This window comes from Macaca thibetana, chromosome 5, assembly GCF_024542745.1.
Source record: "Macaca thibetana thibetana isolate TM-01 chromosome 5, ASM2454274v1, whole genome shotgun sequence".
NCBI classification, from domain to species: Eukaryota; Metazoa; Chordata; class Mammalia; order Primates; family Cercopithecidae; genus Macaca; species Macaca thibetana.
The window spans coordinates 60,573,621-60,596,958 of NC_065582.1; the positions used below are offsets into that span (position 1 = coordinate 60,573,621).

At 36.1% G+C, this 23,338-nt stretch overlaps 2 protein-coding genes across 5 annotated transcripts in view; both read left to right on the plus strand.

Annotated features, from left to right (window-relative positions):
- Nucleotides 1-23,338, plus strand: part of LOC126955052 (peptidyl-prolyl cis-trans isomerase A-like) — a 789,087-nt gene that overhangs the window by 665,659 nt on the left and 100,090 nt on the right. The window lies entirely within an intron of this gene.
- SCLT1 (sodium channel and clathrin linker 1) overlaps nt 1-23,338 on the plus strand; it is a 214,627-nt gene that overhangs the window by 5,075 nt on the left and 186,214 nt on the right. For 2 of the 4 annotated variants that reach the window (XM_050791219.1, XM_050791222.1), the window contains exons 2-3: nt 6,034-6,101; nt 14,941-15,037. In XM_050791219.1, the coding sequence (XP_050647176.1) occupies nt 6,046-6,101; nt 14,941-15,037 (153 nt within the window). In that variant the 5' untranslated portion in view covers nt 6,034-6,045. The remainder of the gene's footprint in view (nt 1-6,033; nt 6,102-14,940; nt 15,038-23,338) is intronic. The other 2 variants (XM_050791221.1, XM_050791223.1) reach the window with 1 other exon arrangement.

The window sequence follows — 23,338 nt, forward strand, 5'->3', positions numbered from 1 at the left end:
GAGTGCAATGGCACAGTCATGGCTCTTTGCAGCCTCAACCTCCTGGGCTCAAGCGATCCTTTTGCCTCAGCCTCTTGAGTAACTGGGACTGCAGGCACATGCCACCATATCTGGCTATTTTTTTTTTCTTTTTGTAGAGATAGGGTCTCCTTATGTTTCCTAGGCTGGTCTTGAACTCCTGGGCTCAAGTGATCCTCTTGCCTCCCAAAGTTCTAGGATTATAGGCATGAGCTATCATGCCCAACCTATGAACCTTTTTTGCTTTTCTTTTTTTCTTCCTTTTTTTTTTCTTGCTCAAGGGTCTCACTGTCACCCAGGCTGGAGTTTAGTGGTACACTTGTAGCGCACTACAACCTGGAATTCCTAGGCTGAAGCCCTCCACCTGCCTCAGCCTCCTGATTAGCTGGGACTACAGGCATGTGCCACTGCACCTGGCTAATATTTTTATTTTTATTTTTTTATAGAAGCAGGGTCTCCCTTTGTTACCCAGGCTGGTCTTGAACTCCTGGGCTCAAGTGATCCTCTTGTCTCCCAAAGTGCTAGGATTATAGGCGTGAGCTATCATGCCCAACCTATGAAGCTTTTTTTCTTTTCTTTTTTTCTCCCCCCGCCCCACCTTTTTTTTCTTTCTTGCGCAAGGATCTCACTGTCACCCAGGCTGGAGTTTAGTGGTACACTTGTAGCTCACTACAACCTGGAACTCCTAGGCTGAAACCTTCCACCTGCCTCAACCTCCTCAGTAGCTAGGACTATAGGCATGTGCCACTGCACCTGGCTAATATTTTTATTTTTATTTTTTTGTAGAAACCAGGTCTCCCTTTGTCACCCAGGCTGGTCTTGAACTCTTGGTTTTAGGCAATCCTCCCACTTCAGCCTCTTAAAGTGCCTTTTTTCCCCCCGCTTCCCAATATTTTTGTCTGGTTTTAATCTCAGGTAATGCCAGCCTCATAGAATTACTTGGAAAATATTTTGTACTCTTCAACTTTCTGTAAGAGTTTGTATAAAATGGTGTTATTTCTTCCTTAAATATTTGATAGAATTCACCAGTGAAGCCAACTGGACCTGAAGTTTTCTTTGTGAAAAAGTTTTAAAACACAAACTTAATTTCTTTAATAAATAAAGAGCTATTCAGTACTCTGTATTGTACTCGAGAAGAACCTCTACAGGTCTCACATTCCCTAGGGTTCTTTCTATGTGCAGTCTTCTATACTTTGTCCTGCCAATTCTAGTTCGCTTAATCTCCACTACTTCTCAGCTCCACCTCTTAATAAGAGTCCAGTGATCTCCACTTGCATTTCCTCCCCCCGTATCATGGCCGTGGAAGGTCTCTTAAGTCATTAAGGTGGGGCAGTCATAGGGCTTACCTCATTTGTTTCATGTCTCTGATTATCATTGTCTGATGTCTAGTGTACTGTAAGACATTGATGATTTATTTTCTTGCTTTTTCATGTGTCAGGCAGAAAAGTGGTCCATGGTATTTCTTCTTGAGTATAAGCAGAAGTCCTATTCAAGTTATCCTACTTTTTGATGTCTTAAACTCAAGTATGTTACTCCTACTATAACTGTTCTTTGACCTCCTCAGACCTCTATCCTTTGAGCCCTTCATTTTCTTTACTTCCTTGACTGCTTCCTAGTTTGTTTTTACTGGTGTCTTTTACAGGCTGTAACCATTACCCATTAGTCCTTCTGCTCTTGTCAGTAATCTTAATGTGATTATGCCCCTGCTTCTCTATAGCTGATGCCCAGTAACACCTCATGCCATGATTGGTTTATTTTCCTTTACAATTCTCATACCCAATGCTGTACCAATAGATACCTATAGATAGCTCAACCCTCTGGATAAGTGCCTTCACAAATTCAAGGTTAACAGAGCTAGTAGGTGACTGAGCTGAGATTTGAACCCAGGCAGTCTAGTTTCAGTGTCTCTTTTCTTAACTACTACACAAAAAGCATACTTGCAAGAAATGAAAACTGTAGACTTGTTTCACTTATGCATGTTGGAACTAAAATCCAAAATAAAATATTAGCAAATTGAAACTCAGTGAATGTGTATATGTGTGTGTATATATATACATATATGCACCAGCATCTTCATATATTCAGGAAATGCAAAGTAAATAAGTGAGATAAGTACTTGTAGAATGAAGGAAATAACAGAATTTAAGTTACAGTAAAATTTTCTTCAGATTATAGTCAATCTATGAAGATTGAAAGTGTTTCCCTCATTATTAATACATAATTTACTTCTTACTCTATTTTAATTACTGAGGACGCAGATCTAGTTTTTTTCTTAATTGAAAACTCAGGGAAAAAAAGAGGTTTGTATTGTGATTAATAGTTTTTCTTTTTTTAAAATTTAGCTTTTATTTTAAGTTCACGGGTGCATGTGCAGGGTTGGTATATAGGTAAACTTTTGTCATGGGTGTTTGTTGTACAGATTATTTTGTCACCCAGGTATTAAACCTAATACCCATTAGTTACTTGTCCTGATCCTCTCCCTTCTCCCACCCTTCACCCTCCCATAGGCCACAGTGTGTGTTGGTCCCCTCCATGTGTTCTCATCATTTAGTTCCCACTTATAATTGAGAACATGCCGTATTTGGTTTTCTGTTCCTGCATTAGTTTGCTAAGGATAATGGCCTCCAGCTCCATCCATATTCCTGCAAAGGACATGATCTCGTTGTTCTTTATGGCTGCATAGTATTCCATGGTATACATGTACCACATTTTCTTTAACCAGTCCACCATTGATGGGCATTAAGGTTGGTTTCATGTCTTTACTCTTGTGAATAGTGTTGCAATGGACATACATGCTCATGTGTCTTTGTGGTGGAATGACTTATATTCCTTTGGATGTATACTCAGTAATGGGATTAAAGGGTTGAATGGTATTTCTGTTTTTAGGTGTTTGAGGAATTACCACACTGTCTTCCACAATGGTTGAACTAATTTCTGCTCCCACCAAAATGTATAAATGTTCCTTTTCCTCCACAACTTCACCAGCATCTGTTATTTTTTGACTTTTTAATAATAACCATTCTAACTGGTGTGAGATAGTATCTCACTGTGGTTTTGATTTACATTTCTCTAGTGATCAGTGATGTTGAGCTTTTTTTCGTATGCTTGCTGACCATATATATGTCTTCTTTTAAAAGGTGTCTGTTCATGAGCTTTGCCCACTTTTTAATGGTATTTTTTCTTGTAAATTTAAGTTCCTTATAGATGCTGAATATTAGACCTTTGTCAGATGCACAGTTTGCAGAAATTTTCTCCCACTCTGCAGCTTGTTCACTCTGTAGATAGTTTCCTTTGCTGTGCCAAAGCTCCTAATTTTAATTGGTTTCCATTTGTCAGTGTTTGCTTTTGTTGCAATTGCTTTTGGCATTTTTGCCATGAAACCTTTGCCTACTCCTATGTCCAGATGGTGTTGCCTAGGTTGTCTTCTGGAGTTTTTATAGTTTGGGGTTTTACATTTAAGTCTTTAATACATCTTGAGTTATTATTTATATATTGTGTAAGCAAGGAGTCCAGTTTCAGTCTTTTTTCATATGGCTTGCCAGTTATCCAAGCACCATTTAAAGTAGGGAATTCTTTCCCAATTGCTTGTTTTTGTCAGGTTTGTTGAAGATCAGATAGTTGTAGGTATGTGGCTGTAATTCTGTGTTCACTATTTTGTTCCATTGGCCTATGTGTCTGTTTTTTGCACCAGTACCATGCTGTTTTGGTTACTGTGGCCCTGTAGTGTAGTTCGAAGTCAGGAAACATGATACCTCCAGGTTTGTTCTTTTTGCTTAGAATTGCTTTGGCTATTCAGTCTCTTTTTTGGTTTCATATGAATTTTAAAGTTTTTTCCAGAGAAACACTCCATAGTTTTCTGTGTAGGAGTCTTAAACATCTTCTATTGTATTTATTCCTAGGCCTTGATTTTTTTTATGGTACTATAAATAGCATCTTTTACTGTTTTCTAACTTTATGTTGCCAGTATCTAGAAATATAATTAATTTTTATATATTGACCTTGTATCTAACAACTTTGTAATCTTAATGATTGATTTTTAAGAATGTGGTTTTTTTGGATTAATCACATATGCACTTATAACTATGAATAATGACAGTTGTTTCATCCTTTCCAGCCTTTATACCTTTTAGATCTTTTACTTGTTTTACTGCATTAACTTTGACCTCCAATAGAGTGTTGAGTAAATGTCATAAGAATTTATCCTTATGTGATTCCTAATTTGGGGGAAAGTTTTCAACATTTTTACTCATAAGTATGATGTTTGTTGTGTATTTTACATAAGCATTCATTATAATAACAGTGTTCCCTTATAGTCTTACTTTGCTAAGGCTTTATTATGAATATATCTTGAATTTCATCAGATGTTCTTTAAAAATAACTTTGAGATGAACATAGTTTTTATCATTTTATGCTAGTTTATTTTCAATTTCTTTATTTTCTGGGCTTATCTTTATTTACTCCACTTGGCTTTCTTTGAATTTAATTTGGTGCTGTTTTTCTAAATTCTTGGAATGCATTTGTAACTTCAGACTTTTTCTCTAGTATATGCAATTAAAGCTACAGATTTTTAAGAAAGTTTTGAGGTATCACATTTTCACTATTGTTCACTTCAAAATACTTTAAAATTTATTTTGTAATTCCTCCTGAGATCTTTCTTCTTCTTCTTCTCCTTCTCCTTCTCCTTCTTTTTTTTTTTTTTTTTCTTTTTTGAGATAGAGTCTTGCTCTGTTGCCCAGGCTGGAGCGTAGTGCAATCACAGCTCACTGTAGCCTCAAACTCCTAGGCTCAAGTGATTTCCTGCTTTGGCCTGCCAAAGCAGTGAGATAACAGGCATGAGCTACCATGCCTGGCCAAAAGTGATTTCTGAACTTCCAAACATATAGAGGATATAGAGGATTTTCCTTTTTTGTTGTTGTTGTTGTTTTTGGTTCTTGATACCAACTTTATTGTGCTGTTGTAAGGGAACATACTGTCTTTGGTTTCAGCCCTTTGAACATTATCGAGACTTTCTGTTACCAGTAAATAATCAACATTAAATGTTCTGTGTGATCTTGAAAAGAATGTGTGATTGCAAATTTATTGGGTACTATGTTGTATGTATGTTACTTTTCTTGATGTAAATAAAAATATGGTCTTGTTATTTCTTTTTTTTTTCTTTCTCTTTTCTTCTTCTTTTTTTTTTTTAGAGTCTCACTCTGTCACCCAGGCTGGGGTGCAGTGGTGCGGTCTTGCCTCACTACAACCTCTGCCTCCCAGGTACAAGTGATTCTCCTGCCTCAGCCTCCCAAGTAGCTGGGATTACAGGCATGTGCCACTACACTCGGCTGATTTTTGTAGTTTTAGTAGAGATGGGGTTTTGCCATGTTGGCCAGGGCGATCTCGAACTCCCGACCTCAAGTGATCCACCTGCCTTAGTCTCCCAAAATGCTAGGATTACAGGCATGAGCCACCAGGCCTGGGCTGGCCTTGTTATTACCGGGACCTCTCACCTTTATTCTGGTGAATAAAGATCTTCCCCCATTGTCTCTTACCCATTCCTGTTTAATTTGGATTCTTTGTCCTGCAATTTCTCCTCAAGGTGGAGGTTTGTCCTGGAAGAGTTTCAAAATTTCAATTGGTTTTAAGAATTCTAAAAGATATGACTATAGCTTATCTTCCCAATGCTTCTCAATTTTTGTAGCAGGAATAAGATGTGGAGAATATATTTTACTTTCATTAACCCGAAGAGCACGCCAGCAGAGACTGAGAATTCATGTTTATGAAATCAGAAAAGGTAGTTCTTTGCAGATGTTATTTTTTTTTTGACTTTGGCAGTGATTAGTTGGCTTAGATATAGAAAAGGGCCTATTTTCAAGTTTTAAAATGGTGTATTGAAATTGATGATTCATATTCTCTTGAGAAGCAGTGGAGACTAGCCCATTTTGCATCGGATATATCAAATGATTACTGTATTTCTAGTTTTAAAGAATTGAACATTACTCAATGAACTGAAATCTGTTCTCCCCCTTGTTTCAGATCAAAGACTAAATGAAGATTTTAGGCGGTATCAAATGGAAAATTTTTCTAAATATTCATCTGTACAGGTATGTAAATTATAAATTCTACTTGGGAATATTCTCATGTGAAGTTGCCTACAGCACTTTGAAACTTGGCTTACAACTTTGACTCCTGTAATGGGAAAGCTTGTTTTTGCTTAATGAAAGTAAATCTTTTGTCGATAGAAATTGCCCTTTTCCCCCAACCAGAGTTGGAGCTTATATATTATATATGATATATAAAATGTCTGAGTTATAAAATGAGAATTCATTCAAATTTTGAAACATCCTAAAATTGTTTCTCAATATACATCTAGTTCTGTGTTTTAATTCTGTGCATTCTCATAAATTATGACAGAAGCATAAACTAATGCAAATTGTAAATAATATATGGTTTTTTGAAAATGTCTTTTTTCTTTGGTTGTCATATCTTCTTATTTAAATATTGTGTTTAAAAAATTCTTTAGCCAGAAAGGTATAATTATTGGTGGACTTTGCATTACAGAATATTTAAAGGAAGGTAATGACTCATAGGTTAGTGGTGACTCTCTATAGAAGCAAATAGGAGTGTTTTGCTTTTACATAAATGCATTTTATAATTAGAACTTAATTTGGTTTGGATCTGTGTCCCCGCCCAAATCTCATATGGAATTGTAACCTCAAGTGTTGGAGGAGGGGGCCTGGTGGAAGGTGATTGGATCATGGGTGCAAATTTCCCCCTTTCCCTTCTCATGATAGTGAGTGAGTTCTCATGAGATCTGGTGGTCTTAAGTGTGTAACATCTCCCCATTCTCTCTCTTCCTCTTGCTCTGGCCATGTAAGACATTCCTGCTTCCCCTTCATCTTCCACCATGATTGAACATTTCCTGAGGCTTCCCCAGCCATGCTTCCTGTACAGCCTCTGTTGGGGAAACCAGCCCCACACCACCTGGCGGGTACCCTGAGTTCAGCGGAGACAAAGGAGTTAGAAAGAGTCAGAATAAGCATTTAAAAGGTGGGTTCAGGGGACCGGAACATTGGAGGCTTGCTCATGGCCCAGAGCTCTTCTCCGCCTAATTTATTGGTTTACAAGATCTTTGTTCTTAGGGCAGATGGGAGGGGTAGGAAGCGATGAGGAAAAGGATTAATCAATGAAGGAGTACTCGTGAGTCATTCAATAAGATATATAGCAGTGGCAGGTTTCTGTGAATTTCCTTGAGCAAAGGTGTGTGTCTAAACTACTTAAGATCTTTAACTTATAGGGATTGAAACAAGTGGGAGTGGGTCTCAGGAGGAGCCAAGATGTTTGATTATACTCCACTGCTTCAAGGGAGTGTTATCTCCCTGAGCAACCTGTGGAATGCCGCTGAGCTATTATGCTCTCAGGGCATAAAGATATGAAGGCAATAAGGAGACTCTTCTCCTCAGAGGCTCCCCATGGCTCCCCATAGGTGTCTCATACAAGGGAGACCAACTCATCTGGCACCGCAGAACCATGAGCCAACTAAATCTTTTTTCTTTATAAATTACCCAGTCTCAGATGTTTATAGTATTGTGAGATTGGATTGATATAGAAAATTTGTACCAGTGAATGGACATTGGTATAAAGATACCTGAAAATGTGGAAGCGACTTTGGAACTGCATAATGGGCAGAGGTTGGAACAGTTTGGAGGGCCCAGAAGAAGACAGGAAGATGAAGGAAAGCTTGGAATTTCCAAGAGACTTGTTGAATGGTTGTGACCCAAATGCTCATAGTGATATGTATAGTAATGTCTAGGCTGAGGAGGTCTTAGATGGAGAAGAGGAACTTACTGGGAACTAGGGTAAAGGTCACTCTTGCCATGTTGTAGAAAGAGACTGGCAGCTTTGTGCCCCTGCTCTAGGGATCTGTGGAACTTTAAAACACATATGTGTTTGCAAAGAGATGGTCTGAAACTGGAACTTATATTTAAAAGGGAAGTAGAGCATAATAGTTTGGAAAGTTTACAGCCTGACCATGTGATAGAAAAGAAAAACTCAGTTTCTGGGGAGAAATTGAAGCTGGCTGTAGAAATTTGCAAAAGTATAATAAAATATTAAAAAATAAAAATAAAAAAGAGGAGCTGAATGCCTAAGACAATGAGGAAGATGCCTCAAAGCATTTTGGGGCCATTCACCACAGCCCCTACCATCGCAGGCCTGCAGCCATTAGAGGGAAGAATGGTTTTGTGGGGCAGGCCCAGGGCCCCACTGCCCTGCAGAGCCTCAGGACATTGCTCCCTGTGTCCCAGCTGCTTCAGCTCCAGCTGTGGCTAAAAGGGTCCCAGATAACATCTCAGTCAACTGCTCCAGAGGGTGGAACCCATAAGTCTTGGCAGCTTCCACATGGTATTAAGCCTGTGGGTCACAGAGGACAAGAGTTGAGGCCTGGAAGCTTCTGACTGGATTTCAGAGGATATATGGAAATGCCTGGATGTCCACACAGAAGCCTGCTGCAGGGGTACAGCCCTCATGGAGAACCTCTGCTAGGGCAGTGCAGAGAGGAAATGTAGGGCTGGAGCCCCCACACAGAATCCACACACTGGACACTGACTAGTGGGGCTGTGAGAAGGGAGCTACCATCCTCCAGACCAAAGAATGGTAGGTCCACCAACTTGCACTATATGCCTGGAAAAGCCTTAGGCACTCAATGCCAGACTGTGAAAGCAGCTGCAGGGAAAGTACCCCTGCAGGGCAACAGGGGCAGAGCTGCCCAAGGCTGTGGGAGCCGACCCCTTACATCAGTGTTGCCTAGATGTGAGACATGGAGTCAAAGGAAATTATTTTGGGCCCCTAAGATTTAATGGCTGCCCTTCTGGGTTTTGGACATGCCCTAGGGCCTGTAGACCCTGTCTTTTGATCACTGTCTCCCTTTTGGAAAGGGAGTATTTACCCAATTCTATACCTTCGTTGTATCTTGGAAGTAACTAACTTGTTTTTTATTTTACAGGGTCATAGGCAGAAAGGTCTTGCCTTGTCTCAGATGAGACTTTGGACTGTGGACTTTTGAGTTAGTGCTGAAATGAGTTAAGACTTGGGGCACTGTTGAGAAGGGATATGAGATTTGGGAAGGGCCGAAGGTGGAGCGATACACTTTGGATTTGTGTCCCCGCCCAAATCTCATGTCAAATTGTAATCTCCAGTGTTGGAGGAGAGCCCTGGTGGGAGGTGATTGGATCATGGGGGTGAATTTTCTCCTTGCTGTTCTCGTGATAGTGAGTGAGATCTCATGAAATCTGCTTGTTTATAAATGGGTAGTACCTCCCCCTTCTCTCTTCCTCCTGCTCCAGTCATGTAAGACGTGCCTGCTTTCCCTTCACCTTCTGCGTTCTGAAAGTTTCCTGAGGTGTCTCTAGCCAGGCTTCCTGTACAGCTTGTGGAACAATTAGCCGATTAAGCCTCTTTTTGTAAATCACCTAGTCTTATGTATTTCCTTATAGCACTACAAGAATGGACTAATGCAGAACTAAAATTGTTTTCAAGGTATTAAAAGTGAAGATCTTGTTTTTAGTATGAAAAAGGAATAGTTTATTTGGTTGGCTTGAATACTTATAGATTTTTTTAATGTATATTCAATATTTAGCTGACTGCTCTATGCTTTTATTTCCAAAGACCAGATTCAGTCCACAGAGTCTTGAAGCTATCCATTCACTATTTACTGTTATAACCATATTATTTTTATTATAATGTATAATTTTTATGCATGCTTAATAATTGTAATAATTTAAGTGATAGAAAATCTTTCATATTCCAACAGCTTTTAAATTTTGTTCAGAATCTTAAGATTTTTGCTTCTGTTTAGTGTCTTGTGGAATAGGCCTGAACAAAAGAGTAAAAAAAAAATTTATTTTAAAACCGCAGATGACTCTGGGCATGGTAGTGCATCGTATCTGTGGAAAGCTATGGTTGACTTGATTATGAAAGATGGTTTTAACAGATAGCATAATGGTGATTCTAGCCTTTCAGATGCACCTGCATTATGCATTGTGATTATACTAATTAAAGCTCAAGAGTAGCAGACCTAGTAGAGACAAATCTTCCTTTACAAGAGTGTCCTCTTTGGAAGAATTATAACTGCTTTACTTTTCTGACGCTAACCATTCTTCTCTTATGTGTGCTATTCTTGTTGTTTTGCAACCAAATCTTGTTCCCTATCTCTTTAGTGGTAACATACTCTTACTGCATAGGAGTCCTCTGCCATCTTCCATATCTTCAGAACATGTTGCTGTTTCCAGACTCCCATCCCCATGGACCTTGCTTTTCACTGCATGTTTTGCAATAATAAGAGAGGAGATGATATGACAGCATGAGAAGGAGATTAATCTGCTTTCTAGCAATAATGCCCATATCCTTGACCATATGTAGTGCATCCCTAGAGGGTTCTTTACTTCAGATATATTACTTCAGTTTCTGAAAAAATGTTCAAGAGAATTTTTGTTTTTAGTTTGTTTTCTGTATGTTTTATAGTAAAGGAAGAAGTAGAAGGAAACCATTATCAATGGGTATGTGGGATCCAGGAGTGCTAGCTCATGTATCTTATCGCTGTAACTTATTGTTGCTGCTAGCAACAGAAATCCTTTATAAATTTGTGTTTCTCCTTTTTGTTTAGCCATGTTTTCCAGATACCTAGAACAGTTTGGTCAGTAGGCATTTGATAAATATTTGTTGAGTGAATGAAACAACTATGTTCTTCCTCTTTTTCCTTCCCTCCTACCCACTTATCTTCCAACATGATTTCAACTCTCTGTGTCAAATATAGTGAAAGTCATGGAGATATGAAAAGTCATGGTCAACTTGAGAAATACAAGTAGTACTTACTTTTTAGTTTTATTTTTCAAGATAAAGGCCTAAAGTCCTTACAGTGGGTGTCATAAAATTGCCAGGAGTTGTGTTAAAGGAACATACTTTATTGAGTCTTTTTATGACACTGGAAAAACAAAGCAACAGGAGTTTGATATTTATTTCTTGTATATTAAGCTGGAACTTGAAACTTGATTTTCTATATAAACTTTGTTAGGTGTAATGGTGAAAATTATTTAGTACAATCATTACATAATGATCATTTAGGCTTGCTTTGGATCAAAGTAAGTTTTCTGAATAGCCTTAAGATAACCATTTTGAAGCTTATTGTTCTTAGGGAACTATGTTACCTTTATGATAACTAACTATACTTTATATAAATTTTGTAGACATAGCCTGAAATTTGAAGTCTTCCAATGTGTTGAATAGCTTATATATTTAATATATTAAATATTTGGCTCATTATACTTTCATAATTCAATCATCTGCTCCCTTTGTTACAATTGTATGTAACTTTTAAACGATATTTTAAATAGCTGGTTTCTTGAATGATTTTTTCAGAGTTGTGAAATTCAGTTGTCTTTGATTATTTTGTGTTTTCTGTATAAGTAAAAAGTATTTCAAGTGGCATTGCTCTCTGAATTACAGTAGTTGGCACTAGGTGACAAATATTCAAGATTAGAAAAAGATTTTGCTCAAAAGCTAAGTGGAAAATTTCCCTTTTTCCCCGTCCTTTAGTCCATTTTTTTTTTCCTTGAATACTTGCTTTGTTTTCATACCCAGGCTAATTGAATCCTCTTTGTTATCTATGCCACACCGGTACATGTGTCTACTGAGGGGGCTGAGGTTAGTGCTTTGATCTCTTGGTACTTGCTGAGGGGACAGGATGGAATACTAAAAATAAGTTTATTTTCTCTGAAAGCTCGCCTAAAAATATTTTCTTCTTCTAGCTTGGGAATTCTCTTTCTACTCATTACCCTCTGTACCCAAAATTAAAACAAATAAATATTGAGATAGTCTGCTGGGGTATAAAAGGAGATACATAAGCTAGAATAAAAAAAAAAGGGAGGAATACATATAAAAGCATAGTGCCAAAGAGGTATGAGTTGGCTATGGAGGGGAAAGACATCATAGTCCAAATATATTCACTTATTCAACAAACATTAATACACTCATTTAATGAATTTTTAGTTCATGCCTATGTTAGGTAAACTCTGGGGACAGGACTATGAATAACATAGACAAAGGATCCTCCTTCAGTAGAAGATACATGAATGAATGAAAGAGATGTGAATAAATGAATGAAATAATTAAAATTATAGTATCCTATGAAAGAAGCAGGGTGCTGAGATAGAAATTAATATGTGTATTGTTGTGGAGGTGATGGTGGTAGAGACCTATTTTTGATAGAAAGGTCATAGGATACCAAGAAGGAGCCTTGAGGCCCGAAAGAATTTGACATGTCTTGTACAATGTATAGGAGTTTGTGCCAACTGTCATAAAAAAATATTTATTTGAAAATTATATTAAAGAAATGGCAAAGCTACTCCTATTGCTCATGAGTTAACAAATATAAGACTCAATAGATAAAATATAACAATTCACCTGTACTGTTTGAGTTGAATCAAATTATTAGCTTTCTAGACCAGCACTGTCCAATAGATCTTTCTCCGATGATAGAAATGTTATATAATTCTGCACTGTCCAGTATTGTAGCCACTAGTTACATGGGGTTTTTGACCACTTGAAAGTAGGCTAATACAACTGAAGAAATGAATGCTTTATTTAATTTTCATATTAAATGAATAAAATTTAGATTTAAATAGTTACATATGCTTGAAGCCTTTGTATTGGCCATTGTAATTCTGGACTCTCTATTGATGAGTTACTCACATAAAACCTTGAAGGGATGATTTTGCATCATCCCATGATGCTAGGAGATTGATGATTTACCACATTACAGGGAGTTTGACTGTAAGTTTATCAGTTACTTATGCTGTTCATCAACATTTATTGATAAATGATGAAAATTAACCTCCTCATGATATGAACTAAAGGATTAAGAGATTTCCTGCAGTCCTTTAAGATGTATAGGAACATCTTCCCAAAATGCTAGCCAACCTGTTTCCTTCCAAAGGATAGAGGAAAAGATGCAATTTACGTATTTGGTAGCCAATATTGATTAGAGTGAGAGCCAAAAGTAAATTACAAAATTGTAATTAGAGTACTTACAGAGTGTATAATTTTCTTAGAGAAAGAAAAGTATCCAGAGAATTTGCTTACCTAACCACAGTCCAATATTATTGACATTTTTTTCTGTGATACACCATCAACACTATCTCAGGAAGTCATCTAGAGAGCAAAGATAATTAGATACCCAGTGTGGTAGCTGATGCCTGTGAACTCAGCATTTTGGGAGAGTGTGGCAGGAGGATAATTGAAGCTGGGGGTTTGAGACCAGCCTGAGGAACATAGCAAGACCCCATCTCTACAAAAAGTTAAAAAATTAACATGGCATGATGGTGCATGCCTATAGTTCTGGTTACCCAGGAAGCAGAGGTGGGAGGATCTCTTGAGTCCAGAAATTCGAGGCTGCAGTGAGCTATGCTTGCACATTGCACTCCAGTTTGGGTGATAGAACAAGACCCTGTCTCTAATTTTTAAAAAGATAAATAGAAATTAATTACACAATATCAGTTATTTAAGATTCAAGAAATACACAATTATTTAAATTATTCCTTTATTTAGTATAGCTTGTTAAAATTTTGTTTTAGAGATAATGAAAATAAAATTTGTAAATGTTTTTTAGGCAATTTCAGTCTTAACTCTCACAGCATGATTTTTTCTATTACTGCTTGAGTTATTAAGTAATGGGTTTTTTTTTTCCCAGAAGTTTCATTAGCAAATGGAAAGGGATTGCTAAGTCAACATTTTTATTCTTTCAAAGATCTTTTATCTCTGTTTTGACATATTATGCTTATTTTCATCTTACAACTTTTATAATTACTTTGGATTATTGGGTCATTTATTCTTAGGTTTGTATTTTCTTAGCAATTGTTATTAGAAAATAGTTTTTGAGCAGTGTTTTCACATAATTCAGCCTAACTAATATTTTCGACCACTACCTTTATGGAAAGAATTATGCCAAGTGCTTTAGTTATATGAAGTTAAAATAAAATGACCCTATTATAGGAACTTAAAGACTAAGAAAAATATGGAATGAGACAAATATCAAACAACATGGTAAATGGCATATTATTTGTATCTTAAGAACGTTAAAAACAAATGTGTGTATTAAGGGTAACAAAAGAAATATAGTTGGAGAGATCAGGAAAAGTTTCTTGAAAATGTAGCATATCTTATGGACATTGAAGAGTAGATGAAATTTCAAAATAACTTGATGAAGGCAAAACTAGAGGTGGTTGGGAGTGTTTCACCCACTGGCGTAAGAAGCCAAAGGAGATGAGAGAATGAGCGTCGTATTTAGGGAATAAAATATATTTCAATTTATATAATGTATTTGGCATATAGGAAAGAATATGAAAAAATTAGGTTGAGCAGGTTATAGAGAGCTATGAATGATTATGTTGAGGAGTCTGGATTTAATTGAATAAGCATTGGTAGACTGCTGAATATTTTTAAAAGAATGACTTCCTGAATAATCTGAAAGAAATTTATTTATTCATTGATCTATAACTAATTTGTTGTGCACCTATAAGTAGTGAGGTATTGTGTTAGACTCTGGCAATATGATAGTAAATAAGGCAGGCATAGTGTGATCTATAAGCTAAATTAAAATGGAGTGAAATGTGATAGGAGTAACAATCAGGAAACCCATATAAATGATGGGTGGATCAATTAGCCCATAAATTACTGTTTTATAAAATGTTATTCATCTCCCCCTCTCAGTCATAACAATTTATAAGATTTGGATTTTATAACAATTAAGAAACTTGAGAAGTAATATTTTAAAAGTTTGAACTGTTTGGTCATCCCAAGTAGCTTTTGTAACTAACTTTTGAACAATTGAAAGTAAATACAATGGACAGAGTAGCATGCAGAGGCTCACATTGTGAATTTTTGCTCCAGAACAACTACAGGAATAAGGAAATCCAAGAGGACCCACAGACCCTCTGAAGGAAGCAGATTGCTCCTGCAGGACCCGGGAGACATCCCAAATACCATGGTATGCATGGCTGAGAGACCCACAGATGGTTCACATCACAGGACTCTGTATAGACAACCCCCAGTACAAGCCCAGAACCTAGTAGACTTGCTCAGTGGCTAGATCCAGAAGAGAGATAACAATCACTACAACTAGACTCTCAGGAAACCATGTCCATAGGAAAAGGGGCAGAGTATTACATCAAGGTAACACCCCAAGGGAAAAAAGAATCTGAACAACAGTTTTCAGCCCTAGAGCTTTCCTCTGACAGAGCCTAGCTAAATGAGAAGGAACCAGAACACCAACCCTGATAATATGACAAAACAAAGCTCTTCAACACCCCCCCAAAATCACACTAGTTCACCAGCAATGGCTCCAAACCAAGAAGAAATCCCTGGTTTACCTGAAAAAGAATTCAGGAGGTTAGTCATTAAGCTACTCAGGGAGGGACGAGAGAAGGCGGAGCCCCATGCAAGGAAATCCAAAAAATGAGACAAGAGGTGAAGGGAGAAATATTCAAGGAAGTAGATAGCTTGAAGAAAAAAACAATAAAAAATTCAGGAGACTTTGGACATACTTTTAGAAATGCAAAATGCTCTGTAAAATCTCAGCAATAGAATTGAACAAGTAGAAGAAAGAAATTCGGAGCTCGAAGACAAGGTCTTTAAATTAACCCAATCCAACAAAGACAAAAAAGAATAGGAAAATATGAACAAAGCCTCCAAGAAGTCTGGAATTATGTTAAACAACTAAACCTAAGAATAATTGGTGTTCCTGAGGAAAAAGAGAATTCTAAAAGCTTGGAAATATTTGGGGGAATAATTGAGGAAAACTTCCTTGGCTTTGCTAGAGTCCTAGATATCTAAACACAAGAAGCACAAAGAACATCTGGGAAATTCATCACAAAAAGATCTTTGCCTAGGTACATTGTCATCAGGTTATCCAAAGTTAAGATGAAGCAAAAAATCTTAAGACCTGTGAGACAAAATCACCAGGTAACCTATAAAGGAAAAGCTATTATATTAACAGCAGATTTCTCAGCAGACAAACTGGAAGGGATTGGGGCACTATCTTCAGCCTCTTCAGACAAAACAATTATCAGCCAAGAATTTTGTATCTAGCCAAACTAAGCATCATATATCAAGGAAAAGATACAATCATTTTCAGGCAAACAAATGCCGAGCAAATTCGCCATTACCAAGCCACCACTACAAGAACTGCTAAAAGGAGCTCCAAATCTTAGAGCCAAAACTTGGAAACACATCAAAACAGAACCTCTTTAAGGCATAAATTACACAGGACCTATAAAACAAACAAATGAAAAAGCTAAAAAAGCAAAAACAAAAAAACCAAAGTACACAGGCAAAAAGAGCACGATGAATGCAACAGTACCTCACATTTCAATACTAACATTGAATGTAAATGGCCTAAATGCTCCACCTAAAAGATACAAAACCACAGAATGGATAACAACTCACCAACCAACCATCTGTTGCCTTTGGGAGACTCACCTAAAACATAAGGACTCACATAAGCTTAAAGTGAAGGGGTGGAAAAATAATTTCATGCAAATGGACATCAAAAGCAAGCAGGAGTAGCCATTCTTATATCAGACAAAAACAAAACAAAACAAAACAAACTTTAAAGCAACAGCAGTTAAAAGAGACAAAGAGGGACATTATATGCTGGTAAAAGGCCTTGTCCAACAGGAAGATATCACAATCGTAAACATAAATGCACCTAACACTGGAGCTCCCAAATTTATAAAACAATTACTATGAGACCTAAGAAGTGAAATAGACAGCAACACATTGATAGTAGGGGACTTCAATACTCCACTGACAGCCCTAGGCAGGTCATCAAGACTGAAAGTCAACAAAGAAACAAGGGATTTAAACTACACCTTGGAACAAGTGGACTTAACAGATATATACAGAACATTCCATCCAACAACCACAGAATACACATTCTGTTCAACAGTGCATAGAACCTTCTCCAAGATGGACCATACAACAGACCATAAAATGGGCCTCAGTAAATTGAAGAAAATTGAAATTATATCAAGCACTCTGTCAGACCACAGTGGCATAAAACTGGAAATTGACTCCAAAAAGAACCTTAAAAACCATGCAAATACATGGAAATTAAGTAAGCCTGCTCTTGAATGAGCATTGGGTCAAAAACGAAATCAAGATAGAAATTTAAAAATTCTTCGAACTGAATGACAATAATTACACAACCTACCAAACCTCTGGGATACAGCAAAGGCAGTGCTAAGAGGAAAGTTCATAGCTCTAAACACCTATATCAAAAAGACTGAAAGAACACAAGCTCACATTCCAAGGTCACACCTCAAGGGACTAGAGAAACAAGAACAAACCAAACCCAAACCCAGCAGAACAAAGGAAATAAACAAGATTAGAGCAGAATTAAGTGAAATTGAAACAAACAAGCAAGCAAGCAAACAAACAAACAAAACCCGAAAAATAAATAAAACAAAAAGCTGGTTCTTTGAAGGAATAAATAAAATTGATAGACCATTAACAAGATTAGCCAAGAAAAGAAGGAAGAAAATCCAATAACCTCACTAAGAAATGAAACACGAAATATTACAACTGTCACCACTGAAATACAAAAGATCATTTAAGCCTACTATGAACATCTTTATGCACATAAAGTAGAAAACCTAGAAGAGATGCATAAATTCCTGCAAAAATACAACCCTCCTAGCTTAAATCAGGAAGAATTAGATTGCCTGAACAGACCGATAACAAGCAGTGAGATTGAAATGGTAATTAGAAAATTACTAACAAAAAAAAAGTCCAGGACCAGATGGATTCAAAGCAGAATTCTACCACACATTCAAAGAAGAATTGGTGCCAAGAATTTTGATACTATTCCACAAGATGGAGAAAGAACCCTCCTTAATTCATTCTATGAAGCCAGCATTACCCTATTATCAAAACCAAGAAAGGACATATCCAAAAAAGAAAACTACTGACCAATGTCCTTGATAAACATAGATACTGAAATCCTTAACAAAATACTAGCTAACTGTGTCCAACAACGTAGCAATAAGATAATCCACTATGATCAATTGGGTTTTAGAGCAGGGATCCAGGGATGGTTTAACATACGCAAGTCAATACATGTGATACCCCACATAAACAGAATTAAAAATAAGAATTACATGATCCTCTCAATAGATGCAGAAAAAGCATTCAACAAAATCCGGCACCCCTTTATGATTAAACCTCTCAACAAAATTGGCATACAAGGGATACGCCTCAGTATAATACAAGCCATCCATGACAAGCCCACAGCCAACTAATACTGAATGGGGAAAAGTGGAAAGCATTCCCTCTGAGAACTGGAACAAGACAAGGATGCCCACTCTCACTACTCCTCTTCAACATTGTACTGAAAGTCCTAGCCAGAGCAATCAGACAAGAGAAAGAAATAAAGGGCATCCAAATTGGTAAAGAGGAAGTCAAACTGTCACTGTTTGCTGATGATATGATTGTTTACCTCGAAAACCCTAAGGACTCTTCCAGAAAGCTTCTAGAACTGATAAAAGAATTCAGCAAAGTTTCCAGATACAAGATTAATGTGCACAAATCAGTAGCCCTTCTATACACCAATAGCAACCAAGCAGAGAATCAAATCAAGAACTTGACCCCTTTTACAATAGCTGCAAAAATAAATAAATAAAATACTTAGGAATATACCTAACCAAGGAGTCAAAGTACAAGGAAAACTATGAAACACTGCTGAAAGAAATCATAGATGACACAAATAAATAGAAACATATCCCATACTCATGGATTAGTAGAATCAACATTGTGAAAATGACCATATTTCCAAAAGCAATCTACAAATTCCATGCAATTCCCATCAAAATACCATTATTCTTCACAGAATTAAAAAAAAACAATTCTAAAATTCATATGGAACTAAAAGAGAGCCTGCATAGCCAAAGCAGGACTAAGCAAAAAGAACAAATCTGGAGGCATCACACTACCTGATTTCAAACTATGCTATAAATCCATAGTCACCAAAACAGCATGGTACTGTTATAAAAATAGGCAGATAGACCAATGGAACAGAATAGAGAACCCAGAAATAAACCCAAATACTTACAGCCAACTGATCTTTGACAAAGCAAACAAAAACATAAAGTGGGGAAAGGACACCCTTTTCAACAAATGGTTCTGGGATAATTGGCTAGCCACATGTAGGAGAATGAAACTGGATCCTCATCTCTCACCTTAAACAAAAATCAACTCAAGATGGATTAAAGACTTAAATATAAGACCTGAAACTGTAAAAATTCTAGAAGATAACATTGGAACAACCCTTCTAGACATTGGCTTAGGCGAGAATTTCATGACCAGGAACCCAAAAGCAAATGCAATTGAAAACAAAGATAAATAGCTGGGATCTAATTAAACTAAAGGGCTTTTGTATGGCAAAGGAACAGTCAGCAGAGTAAACAGACAACTCACAGAGTGGGAGAAAAATCTTCACAATCTATATATCTGACAAAGGCCTCATATCCAGAATCTACAACAAACTCAAACAAATCAGCAAGAAAAGAACAAACAATCCCATCAAAAAGTGGGCTAAGGACCTGAATAGACAATTCTCAAAAGAAGATATACAAATGGCCAACAAACATATACATATAGACAAATTCTCAAAAGAAGATATACAAATGGCCAACAAACATATGAAAAAGTGCTCAACATTACTAATGATCAGGGAAATGCATACCAAAACCACAACATGATACCACCTTACTCCTGCAAGAATGGCCATTATCAAAAAATCAAAAAACAATAGATGTTGGCATGGATGCAGTGAACAGGGAACACTTCTACACTGCTGGTAGGAATGTAAATTAGCACAACCAGTATGGAAATCAGTGTGGAGATTGCTTAAAGAACTAAAAGTAGGACTACCATTTCATCCAGCAATCCTACTACTGATACACACACACACACACACACGTGTATATATACACACACATATATACATATATATATATATGTATGTATGATGGAATACTACTTATCCTTGAAAAGGAATGAATTAATGGCATTTGCAGCAACCTGGATGAGATTGGAGGCTATTATTCTAAGTGAAGTAATTCAGGAATGGGAAACCAAACATTGTATGTTCTGACTCATACTTGGAAGCTATGCTATGAGGACGTAAAGCATAAGGATGACACAGTGGACTTTGGGGACTCAGGTGGAAAGGGTGGCAAGGAGCTGAGGGATGAAAGACAAATTGGGTACAGTGTATACTGCTTGGGTGATGGGTGCACCAAAATGTCACAAATCATCACTGAAGAACTTACTCATGTAACCAAACACCACCTGTTCCCCAACAACCTGTGGAAATAACATTAAAAAAAAAAAAAAAGTTAAAATATTACTTCTGTCCCAGGCATGGTGTCTCACGCCTGTAATCCCAGCACTTAGGGAGGCCAAGGCAGGTGAATTGCTTGAGGTCAGGAGTTTAAGACCAGCCTGGCCAACATGGCGAAACCCCATCTCTACTAAAAATACAAAAATTAGCCAGTCATGGTGGTTTGCACCTGTTATCCCAGCTACTTGGGAGGCTAAGTCAGGAGAATCACTTGAACCAGCGAGGTGGCAGTTGCAGTAAACTGAGATCGTTCCATTGCACTCCAGCCTGGGTGACAGAGCCAGACTCCATCTCAAAAAACAAACAAACAAAACTTCTTAATCTTATTAAAGTATAAACTATTTTTAGTAGTCTAGGATAAATCAGTTTCTGAAATTATGTAGACTACTAGATGCATGTATTATTTTATTCATCAAGATGCACTATGGAAGATTGCCTTTTCATTTTATCTAATTCATATTGCAGTTCTCCTGGAACCATGTGAACATATCATTTAAAGTTTTGCATTTCAAGAGTTAATCTTTCCCATGTTGGTTAAATGCTTATAATATATACATTGAGTTAGCTAATGATTTGGGGTTTTTTTTCTCGTATTTAGAAAAACAGAAAAGATAATGAGCCAAGATTTATTAAGAGTTTTCTGTGTCAGGAATTAAGCTAAACACTTTATGTATCTTATTCTTTATTTTGAAAATTTATATACTCTTAAGCATACATCAAAATATAGAAGAGAAAACTAATTCCTGTGTACCTACCACCCAATTGTGTCAGTTCTTTTTGCCCTGTTTGTTTCAGGTTTTGTTATGTTTTATGTTTTATTTTTGTTAAGAAATTAAATATCGCAGATATAACTGAATCTCTGTGTGCACTCCTTTCCTCACCTGTTTCCTTCTATCCCTTCCCAGTGGTAATTACTATCCTGAACTTAGTGTTTTTCAATACTATTCATGCTTTAATACTTTATATGATTATGCCTGAAATTTTTTTATAGTGCCATTTGTCACGTTTTTAAACTAAGTGATGATATGATGCTGTATGTATCCTGCAAAAGCTATATGTGCTCAACATTATTTTTAATATTTGATATATATTTTACCAGTTTATGTACTGTAACTGTTGTCTACTACATTCCATTGTATTACTCTACCAAAATGTATCCATTCTCTTGACAAAGGAATTTAGATTTTGTCTAATTCTTTAATTTTGCGATAATGTTTCAGTACAGTCTTGAACATGTCTCCATATATACATCTGAGAGTTTTTTTAGTATGTCTACCTAAAAGTTAAGTTATCTCATCTTAAGATTTACTAGAATTGCTAGAGCTGTTTGCAATAATTTTCATTCTAATTCATGGTCTATAAGAGTGTTCATTATGAAACAACCTGTTAACATTTGGTAGTAATGTCAAATATTTTGTTTTGTCAGTTTGACTTATGTGAAATAACATCTCACTTTTGGTTTTATTTGTATTTCTCTAATTAGTAGTGAGATTATTCTTGCTTTTATTTGTTATTGATCTCAGATTTTCTCTGTTATATTTTTTCTAATAGTACCCTTTGTTCATTAAAACATAGTAAACTTTAAATTGTCGGCTTTCATTTATCTGGTTTATATGTTTTCTAATAGAAAAATTTTAACTTTTAATACAGTTAAATGTATATGTTTTTCTATTGTTACTTTTATTACTGTGTCTTAAGAAGTTCCTCACTAGCATATATGAGCTTTTCACATTTAAGTCTTTATTCAGTCTGGAATTTATTATTGTGGATTGTTTAGGACAGGGCTCTGTTTTATTTCTCTATATAAATAACCAGTGCTTCCGGCATTTATTATTTGATGCTTTCCCTACTGATTTATCTATATCAAGTCTGCATGTATGCATAGCTTGTTCTGTGTCTGGGCACCCTACTTTTGTCTGTTGCTGTTTTGTGTTTCCCTCCCAATATAATGTAGTTTAATCACTACAACTGGAAAGAAAATAAATTGTCAGGAAACTGCTAATTTAGGATTCACACTTGAAATATTTTCATATTCTGTGAGTCAAACTTAAACTCAGTACACTCTTGCAAGATATTGGTGCTTTGAGCCTTTTATTTATTTCCTGATTATAACACATTTATTTATTGTAATTTATGACAAATTACAATAAATTACATTATATAAATATTGTAATTTATGATAAATTACAATAAATTACATTATATAAATATTGTAATTTATGATAAATTACAATAAATTACATTATATAAATATTGTAATTTATGATAAATTACAATAAATTACATTATATAAATATTGTAATTTATATAAATTACAATACATTTATTTATTGTAATTTAGAGTTTAGCAAACTATAGCCCACTGGCCAAATCCCATGTGCTATGTGTTTCGTTAGATAGAGATTTATTGGAACACAGCTATACTCATTTGTTTATATATTGTCTATGACTCCATTTGTGCTAGAGCAACAGGCTTGAATAGTTGGAACAGGAACCATGTTATTTGCAAAGTCAAATATTTATGGCCAGGCCCTTTACAGAAAAGCTTTGCCAACTCTTATTCCAGCTCAATTTTATTATGAACATTAATTATATTAAATGTGAATAAATTAAACATTCCAAGTACTTAAAGTGCACACACATACACACACATGAAGCCAACTATGTGAACAATACAGTTGAAAATGAAAAGGATAGAAAAAGTTACACCATGAAAATATTAACTAAAATAAAGCAAACATACGCCTAGTAATATGAAATGAAATAGGTTTAACTAAGAAATATTACTATAGATAAATAAGTGAAGGAGTTAAATCCGTGGTAAATTTTAATACTTCTGTATCCAACTTGAAGCTTCAAAATGTACAAAAGAAAAAAGTGACAAAACTA